This window comes from Rutilus rutilus (assembly GCF_951802725.1).
Source record: "Rutilus rutilus genome assembly, chromosome: 6".
In the NCBI taxonomy this organism is placed as follows: domain Eukaryota; kingdom Metazoa; phylum Chordata; class Actinopteri; order Cypriniformes; family Leuciscidae; genus Rutilus; species Rutilus rutilus.
This window is the reverse complement of record NC_140214.1, coordinates 31,248,081-31,258,315: the sequence shown is the minus strand read 5'-3', so window position 1 is coordinate 31,258,315 and position 10,235 is coordinate 31,248,081. Positions and strand designations below refer to the sequence as shown.

Genomic DNA, 10,235 nt, shown 5'->3' with positions numbered 1-10,235 from the left:
TGCAAAACTTAGTATCACTTGCTCAAAATGGGTAGCTCATTCCTCAAAAGCAAGTATTCATGTTAATGAAAGTGTCAGTGTCATCAAGATGAAAAGTCCTGACACCATTGTTTCAGGACAAGATAGTCAAATCTCACATGGCTTTGTCATGTTTTCAATGCAAAAAAAGTCAGATCTTGGTGACACTACCTGAAAATGCTCAAGACAGCACTATATACTATTTGCACAGCCATTTGAAAAATACAGTAAAGGTACACATTACTGTATAGGTAACTGAGTACAAGACACTGAATATGTATGTTTCACATTTTACTGCATGCTCTTTGCAATTCTAATTTGTTCACAGCATTGTGCAAAAGAAAAAATACACCCTTATTTACAACAAACATAAACTCCCTTTGGGTAGAGCTGTGCACAACTGTAAACAATATTGCAGTACATATTGGAACTGAACATACAACATACATAGTACTGTAATCATTCATGCACATCCAGACGTTCCTCTCTGTCTGGCCACATAATTTCATTACATCACAGCGAATATCATCTCTTGCTCAATTGCAAATTGTTCAATTTAGGAGACATTTTCAGGGGAAAAAAAGATTTAAAAAAATGTGTACAATTTACTTGACAGATTTGATCAAACAACATGTTTGTATGTAATGACTCAAGCAATGAAATGAGGACTATTAGTTTTATATGGAATGACTATTCAGCATTCACAAGTATAGTTCATTTTGACTGACATGGCATAAGCAAATGATAATGTTAAAACAGCAGAGAGTTGTATGAAAGCAATTGATGCATGTCCAAAAGCATTTGCAATTTGTTGGAAGGAATGAGAAACTGCTACTATGATGTGCACAAATGACTAAATGTTGTGGAGGTTGAACTAACTGTTGTGCAAATGTAAATAGTGATGTGAGAAATGCACCAAAGCGACTGAGAAAAACTGTAATATATTTGTGTGATAGATCATTTTAAGCCATTTTACATGTTATTTTTTAAGATATACAAGAGTCAACTAGTTTTTAAAGTCAGTTTAATGTAATTTAAATTGAAATGACTTACACAGCCAAGTTGATTTTAAATTTAAGGCAGCAAGTTTTCTACAGTAGCTGATAGATTGATAGATAGACAGACAGACAGACATACAGACAAGACAGACAGACAGACAGACAGACAGACAGACAGACAGACAGATAGATAGATAGATAGATAGATAGATAGCTAGACAGACAGACAGAAAGATAGATCGATAGATCGATCGATCGATCGATAGATAGATAGACAGACAGACAGATAGACAGACAGACAGATAGATAGATAGATAGATAGATAGACAGACAGACAGACAGACAGACAGACAGATAGATAGATAGATAGATAGACAGACAGATAGACAGATAGACAGATAGATAGATAGATAGATAGATAGATAGATAGATAGATAGATAGATAGATAGATAGATAGATATTTGGCTAAACAATGTAACCCATCTACATTCAGACATGTCATCCTGTCATTTCCAGAGTTCAATGATTAGTCAGAAGAACACACACAAGTCATATTGCAGTCATAAAAGCATGACAGTGACAAGCAAATAATGTCATTAGGTTGCATCTTAGCTTAAGGGCAGAAACATGTGACCAACCATATTCAGCATAAAGCACAGAACAAATCAGTCCTGCTCTTTGTCATTTCCTCATTACTCCAGTGTGAACTGCTCTGAGGTCATCCATAGAAATTGTGCATATGAGGTACATTATTTATTCTCAATTGCCAAAGATCAGTGTGGACTCTGTGATAAATGCATCAGCTATTTTTTGTTCCTCTTTGATGCCAATTTGGGTTAAGTCACAAGACTGTGTTGTGATAGTATTAATCAAGGTGGCTTGACTCATTTCAAACAGGGTGAATAGCTAAATAGTAGCACAGCCCTTCAATATAAGTGTGTCTTAATTGCATGTATGTACTTGTAGACACATTATCTTATCCAATGCACTAGCTTAGAGATAAGACATTTGGGTGAACTGTTTCTTTAAATGCAATATCTGTAATTATCTTTATTACAAGCACTCAGGAGGCTAATAAAGATTAATACGAAGTTGAAGCTATATATATATAGTGTAAGTTAAGGACACAAGGCAATGCCTGCTGCTTTTATTCAGCTAGACTAATCCTCAAACTTGTTTTAGTGAGACGAGGGCTAGGCAGTTGACAGTACAGAGGCCCCATAGACTTCCATTGTAAGTACATTTCTATCAACACATTGTCTTTGCAAACTGAGGCATGTCACAGATCTCATCTGGTTTTGATTTCTTTTAAGCAAAGATAATGAGCCTGGGTGTGAGTGTGACTGAATAGTGATATAAAACATGGATTAATTTTTTTTTTGTGCTATTTCTAGAGCTTGTTGACTGTACTGCAACGATATTTCAGCTTAGTGAAGATTGACCTTTGACTGAGGGAGTGACTCAGGAATAGTTCTCCGCCAACTGCAGGCAAACGTTTAATTTGTTATTGGGTAATTATAAGTGAACAAAAGAACAAGGACTGTAAGACTAAAATTAGAATTTTATGAGAAAAGCTTAGTTGCAGAAACCCATGGATTTCTATTCTTAACTAGTACATCCAATGAAAACAAATATGCTTTTTACACTTCACGCATTTTCAACTTTGTCATTATCTCTTTTTTTAGTTTCTCAATTGTTGGGTGTAATGCTGGTTAACTTTTGTGCAGGTTGTACAATGCTATTTATATTTAAAACAAGATATAAATATACTATTAATTGCCTAAAATGCTCATCCATTACACTCACACACACAATGATGTCTTTATTTAATCTGCTTATACAGCGTGTTTAAGTACGTCTTCCTTGTCCACTGACTCTTGCGTAAGACTGGTTTTCCTGCCAAGACGGAACACAAGATAAAACACCCTGCAATAAAACAATCTGGAGGAAAGATCTCAAAGGAAGAGTGTTGGACACCACTTTGCATTATCTCTGCATCCCCCGCTGACTCAAGTCACTGAAAGTTCACTAAGAATATTGACGACACATGATGTATCTTGTGAATCTTTAGTTTTTTCCCTTTCATGTTTGGTATCATTTTAAATGGCTCAGTGCGATTGGTAAAATGGTCACTTATATTATGAGAAAGATTGAAAGGAGAATTGTGTTCTGCTGTTGAAGGTGGTGGTTGTCCCTTCAAGATATCTGGTAATCATGTCTCCTCTCCCCCAAAACCAGGTGCAGGCCTTTAGGGCACATTTCTCCCAAGGTGTGTTTCTCCATTCTCTCACCTCATGGAGTTTGGGTTGCTTGCCACTCTGGCTTAGTTGGGGACACTTAATGTTCAACAATATTATTGATCTGCCTGCATTGACACCATTATAGGAGAACTGAACTGAGCTGGACGATGAGCGGCTATATATAAATCAACAAAATTAATAACTTTTTTTTTACAACAAACATGAACTATCACTAAACTTACTTGGACTTGGACTATGACACTATCTTCTTCTAGATCTGCTGTACAGCCGAAACAAACTTTGTTGCATTATTTTCCTGTTATCACTGTAAAGCTGCTTTGGAACAATCTGTATTGTAAAAATGCGCTGTATAAATAAAGGTGACTTGAGTCAGCAAACCTGGTTTGTCTGGTTTGTGAGCGGTGAACTCACCAACCACTGTGTGTGTCTCTGCTGTCAGGTATGCATTTCTTTGTATTTTCAAATTTGTAATATTAAACACATTGTGCTTATCTCATAGAACACACATTATGGTTGTTTGTGCTGTTTATTTTTAAAACACACGACTGCTTTACTGTAAGTGTTGTGTGCAACAGTACTTGGGTTAAAGGTTGGAGATGTTATGCATTCTAGACTGTGTGACTTGTGTAAAATTAGAATAACTGTAACACTGGAATTGTTCAGCAGTTTCAAGTTACATGTGTGAGACTATGCTGAATTTGTTTGTCTTGTACGTGGAACACTCCGACAGGTGGTCCTTACACTTCTTAAAACACAAAATATTCACAACTGTTTTCTAGAACATAATAAGACTGGCCAGCAGAGGGAGTGGTTACAGAGAATTCCACTGACCTAAAAAAATTATTCATAAATCTGACTGTGGATCAGAAATAGTAAAAGCAGATTTAATGCTAGAACGCAGAATGATGTTATTTCCAAAAAAGCAAAAATCTAAAGATGCATTTCAAACAATATGTATTTATTCACACCACTAATTATCATTAACACCACTAATACACTCATTTATTCACCAGTGTCATTAATTGAAAATTAACATACACAGCTTTCAAAAATGCATTCATGTTCAGTAACAATAACAAATCAAAGGTAGAATTTGGTCTCACAGTGTGAATGCTACACATAAACAGTCATACAGTAGAGTTAATAAGTGCTCCGTATTTTGATTCACAGAATCTCGTTTGGTTAAATCCCGTTACTCTAGCTCTTAAGGAAAAACTTTTTTGCGCTGTAACAATACAAAATGATATTGGCAACACTTAAAATAAGGTTCAATTTGTTAAGATTAATGCAATAAGATTACTTTATAAATCTATAAATCTTAAAGTTATTTTATTGTGAACAAACATTCATTAACAATGAACACTTTTACAGTATGTATTGATTAGGTTAGTACTAATTTACAAATCTGCTATTGTTCACTGTTAATTATTGTTCAAAGTATTAGTAGATAAAGAAATTAACATTCTAGCGTTATAATGATCATTGGATTAACCAATATTAATACAAAAAAGTCTATTCATGGTTAGTTTATGATATCTAATGCTAACAAATTGACCCCTGTCGTAAAGTGTTACCAAATAAATTCTCCTTTTGATTAATACGCAACCAGACACAAGCTTAACCATGAAGTTAAAGGGATAGTTCATCAAAAATGAAAATTCTGTCATCATTTACTCATTTTGTCCCAAACCTGTATGTCTTTAACAAAATAAGATATCTGGCAAAATGTCTTGGTGGGGTACAATTAAAGTCAATGGGATTCAATGTGGTTTCAGATAAATAAAAAAAATTTCTTCTTTAGCATTTCACAGAAGAAACAACAGGTTGTGCAACGATGTGGGTGAGCAAACAATGACAGAATTTTCATTTTTTTAAGAGTTTTCCCTTTAATCCCAACTCTGCCCGGTAACCCATACAGGAGCAAAGCGATGTCTTAAAAAGCAGTCGCTGAAGTAATCGCTGAGAGAGTCTGTGTAGCGACAGTACGCAAGGCAAACGTCGGCACAGAGAGATCCGTGAGGAGGAAGAGCTGGTGTTGGGGACTCTGCAGGCCGTAACACTTACACTCCTCAGTCACAAGGTAGCACTGCACTGGGACGTGGGTAAATCCCTGAGAAAAATCCTGCGAGGCTGACGAGACCGATGTCTCCTGCGAGGTAAAATATCGAGTCACGGCAAAAGTGTAAAAAAGCCGAAGGAGCTCCAAGCGCCTTCCTGATGAAAGGAGAGGCGTAGCCTCCGCTGGAGCTCCGCCACGGACCCGAGGGCAGACGGTGACCGCGCGTCGAGACTCGCGGTTGATGAGCAGAAGAGCCTGGACGTCCCAGCGAAGGCTCACAGAAGGAGGAAGAGTGGAACGGTCGGCCTGCTCCAAACAGCTGCGTAGATTCTCCAGCAAAGTGGACCAAAAACGACTAACAAGCTCATTCTCCGCCTTGTACAAAGAGGGTTTGGGGCCACAGAGGACGCACACGTGAACCCCGGGGAGGAGTTGGAAACCGAGCAAGCGAATGGCGACGGTGGGACTCCCTTGGGGTAGGAAGACTGGGTAGTCACATGACGATGCATTGGAAAGTGAGTGCACCAGGACTGACAGCACAACAACTTCCTGGGAAGTCAGTCGAGACCACCACTTCTCCGTGGCCTGAGCCACACGCCCGCGCACTAGCAGGCAGCCGAACTCGCTCTCCGCCGCTTGGGCGAAGGAGTCCAGGGCGTCCTGAAGCAAGGCGGAGGTGGAGGGAAGCAAGCAGTCGGCGCATTGCGTCAGATCTCCCATAAAGCCCTGCTCGTCATTGACGCGCTCCAAGAGCAAGTCGAACAGGCGGTAGCAAGAGCGCAGCTCTCGCTTTAACCGCTCCACGTTGCGTATGTTCGCCAGCTCGTCCTGTCCGAGGACCAAGACCATGCAGTTCCACACGTTCTCCAGCAGGCGGCGCAACTGCAGCTCGCTGATGCCGGAGCCCCCGCCGCCACTCACCGCGATCAGCATCAGGCTCTCCTGGAAGACCTCCCAAACCACACGGCTGCCCCGATCCGTCTCGCAGCTCGACAGCTGAGCCCCGTGGCCCGCGCCGAACATATGGACGCCGTTTAGGGACCCGACGATGGAAAAGGGAAGCTGCTTGGTGGAGCCGCGTGAGAAGAGAGGGACCCCGCTGGAGGCTGTGAGGCACAGCAGTTGGAGGGTCTCGGCTTGCAGCATCGTGAGTGTAGACTGGGCTGGAGAGTGTCTCTAAACACCAGTCAGTGACGAAGACATCGTATGAAGCCTTTAGGTGCAAAGACAAGAAATAAACACATGAGAACTTCAGTGATGAACATTCAAACACCTCTATTGAACACCTGTGTAGGGTAAGATGGGGGAATATGCAAGAACAATGTGCGTTTACTTTTAGATTGTGACATATTTGGATGTAAGTTAGCATGTACAGGGTCATTACACATCAGTCAATGTGTTATTAAAGGAGTAGTTCACTTTCAAATGAAAATTAGCCCATGATTTACTCACCCTCAAGCCATCCTAGGTGTGTATGACTTTCTTCTTTCAGACGAATACAATCTAAGTTATATTACATTTACATTTATTCATTTAGCTGACGCTTTTATCCAAAGCGACTTACAATTGCTATATATGTCAGAGGTCGCACGCCTCTGGAGCAACTAGGGGTTAAGTGTCTTGCTCAGGGACACATTGGTGTCTCACAGTGGATTCGAACCCGGGTCTCTCACACCAAAGGCATGTGTCTTATCCATTGCGCCATTACCACCCCACCATATTAAAAAATATCCTGGCTCTTCCAAGCTTTATAATGGGAGTGGATTGCAACCAACAGATTGAAGCTCAAAAAAGTGCATCCATCCATGGTAAACGAACTCCAAACGGCTCCTGTGGGTTGATAAAGGCCTTCTGAAGCAAACCGATAAGTTTGTGTAAGAAAAATATTAATATTTAGTAAAGTAAAATAACTTGCTTCCGGCCAAACGCAGTCTTCTTGCCCCTAATGCGCAACTTACGAAATTGATGACGTCGGAAGTAGTGTAGTGCGTCATAGTGTAGCGTAAATATCAGCAGTACGTCGCATTACTCGCATAAATTGCGTTTAGACTTAAGTGGAATCCGTATGTTCGTTTGGCCGGAAGTTAGTTATTTTACTTTAAAAAGTTCTAAATATTAATATTTTTCTTACACAAACTCATCGTTTTGCTTCACAAGACCTTTATTAACCCACAGGAGCCGTTTGGAGTTTGTTTACGATGGATGGATGCATGTTTTTGCTTGGAAGAGCCAGGATTTTGTTTTATATAACTCCGATTGTATTTGACTGAAAGAAGAAAGTCATATAGGCTACACCGAGGATGGCTTGAGGGTGAGTAAATCATGGGCTAATTTTCTAAAAGTGAACTAATCCTTTAAGGGAAATAAAAGGGTAATGGAAACATTTGTTATTTTAGTCGTCATAGCACAAAATGTAAAAAAAATTACCCCACTATCTTGGGCAAGAAACACTCCTGCGTAAACTTTTGCAGAATGTATAAATGACATGTTACGTACAAATTACATACAGCCACCATATCGGTATCGGCCGATATATGTTAAGTTTTAATGTTATCGTTGTCGGCCCGATAAGAAAATGTGGCCGATATATTAAAGCCGATAATTAACGGATTCTTTCCTTCCGCTGAGACACTTCAGATGCGCACTGTTCGGCTTGACGGTTTTGAATTGCTTGAAATATGATTGAAATCACTTCAAAAAAGGAAAATACAGTAAAGACGCAAGTCTTTCATATAGGGTACATACAATTATAATTATAATTATAATATATTATAATTGTGTGCTTGGGACATAGCTTCTAGTGGTGAGACTTGTTTTTGTAATCAGGTTGGATTTATATTTATTGGCCAATATATCAGTTATCTGCTTTCAAATATAAAGAATTATCGGTTATCGGCCAAAAACGTCATATCGGTGCATCCCTATATATATATATATATATATATATATATATATATATATATATATATATATATATATATATATATATATATATATATATATATATATATATATATATATATATACACACACACACACACACACACATACAGTACCAGTCAAAATGTTTTTGAAAGAAGTCTCTTCTGCTCACCAAGGCTGTATTTATTTGATCGGAAATACAGTAAAACAGATTGTGAAATAGTATTACAATTTAAAATAACTGTTTTCTGTTTTAATGTTTTAAAATGTAATTTATTCCTGTGATGTCAAAGCTGAATTTTCAACATCATTACTCCAGTCTTCAGTGTCACATGATCCTTCAGAAATCATTCTAATATGAGGATTTGATGCTCAAGAAACATTTATTATTATTATCAACGTTGACAGTTGTGCTGCTGATTTTATTTTTATTTTATTTTTTTGATTGCATGGAAACCATGAAACACTACCATTCAAAGGTTTGGGGTAAGTAATATGTGAAAAAAATATATACTTTTATTCAGCAAGGTGCATTAACTTGATCAAAAGATACAGTAAATACATTTATAATGTTACAATTGTTGTCTATTTCAAATTGCCTAAATGCTGCTCTTTTTGCCTTTCTATTCATCAAAGAATCCAGAAAAAAAATGAATCACGGTTTCCACAGAACAATTTAAGCATGCAAAAACATTGATAAAATAATAATTTAGCACCAATAATAATTGAGCACAAAATCATCATTTTACAATGATTTCTAAAAGTGCATGTGACACTGGAGTAATAATGCTGAAAATTCTGTTTTGACATCAAAGGAATAAATTACATTTTAAATTATATTAAAACAGAAAACAGCTATTTTAAATTGTCATAATATACATATGAATAAATACAGCCTCTGTAAGCTTAAGAGACTTCTCTCAAAAACATCTTAATGTTTTCAAACTTTTGACCGGTTCTGAATACATATTTTCAGTGTAGCAACACAATGAATTCAGATTGTTGTGATGAAAAGAAAAGTTGTCTGAGATGTACATCTAATTGGTGGAATTATTAAATATAATTTTACCCTAATAGTAATCTTTTCACTTGATGATAATAATAATAATAATAATAATAAAAAGACTCTAAAATATTCATTAATGTGTCCATAATTAAATAATGTGTCTACTTCATTAACAAGTAGACAGAAAAACATGTGCGATTCAACATAATAGGCTACTATGTTATTCTATAGATTTCTATAAACTAGGCTATACATTTTCTAAATTAACTTGAGACCTGTTTTTTCAACAGACTACAACTAAGTTACTACTAATAATAATAATAATAATAATGCATTTTATTTAAGGCGCCTTTCAAATCACTAAATCACTCAAATGTTGATATCCAGATGAAATGACAAGAGAACAGCTGTTCATTAGGCTAAATGTGCTGTGGTGAGATATTATGCCATATATGATAATCAAGAGAGGGAAATATGATAATCCTTACCCGGCTAACTGGAAAATCTGGTCCTCATGCAAAACAGACACGCAGACGTTACACATCTGAGACAAAATTACATTTGTTTTGTGTTTAACTACTCCAACATTGAACTAACCTGCTAATGTGAGCGGACACATTCACAGACTGCAGTAACCAGCGTTAGTTCGCCTAGGTTTGACCAAAGGTTTTTATACTCGGATATACAGAGCTAATGACTTGAGTTGGTAACTGTTAACTGTTAATAAGAAAATTAATTAACTTAATTGTTTGTCTTGCCTGAGTCGTAAACTTCAGGTCTCCACAGCAACATCTCTGACAACAGCGGCTCCGCTCTTCTTCGTGGCCAATGAAAGTAATAGAGAACTGATGGGTCCATAGCGCCACCTTGCGGAGACTCGGGTAGTGTCTATAAAGCTTAGCATTACTCAAAACTGAATTACTTAATGAGTTAATGTTTATATATTTAATGTATCCTTAATATTTTATGT

At 37.4% G+C, this 10,235-nt stretch overlaps 1 protein-coding gene across 3 annotated transcripts; it reads right to left on the bottom strand.

Moving 5' to 3' along the window:
* Nucleotides 1–3,879: 3,879 nt before the first annotated feature.
* Nucleotides 3,880–10,089, bottom strand: fuz (fuzzy planar cell polarity protein). 3 transcript variants are annotated; one of them, XM_084412414.1, is made up of 3 exons: nt 9,863–10,076; nt 9,754–9,770; nt 3,880–6,550 (listed from the first exon to the last, which is right to left on the bottom strand). In XM_084412414.1, the coding sequence occupies exon 3, from the start codon at nt 6,481–6,483 to the stop codon at nt 5,212–5,214; it is 1,272 nt and encodes a 423-aa protein (XP_084268540.1). In that variant the 5' UTR covers nt 6,484–6,550; nt 9,754–9,770; nt 9,863–10,076; the 3' UTR covers nt 3,880–5,211. The 3 variants fall into 3 exon arrangements, with proteins under 3 accessions (XP_084268540.1, XP_084268541.1, XP_084268542.1); XM_084412415.1 differs by lacking the exon at nt 9,754–9,770 and having other exon boundaries at nt 10,024–10,089; XM_084412416.1 differs by lacking the exon at nt 9,754–9,770 and having other exon boundaries at nt 9,863–10,017.
* Nucleotides 10,090–10,235: the final 146 nt, after the last annotated feature.

Bases quoted from the DNA above. Each gene is read 5' to 3' on its own strand.
- fuz (XM_084412415.1), bottom strand. From the start codon at position 6,483: ATGCTGCAAGCCGAGACCCTCCAACTGCTGTGCCTCACAGCCTCCAGC.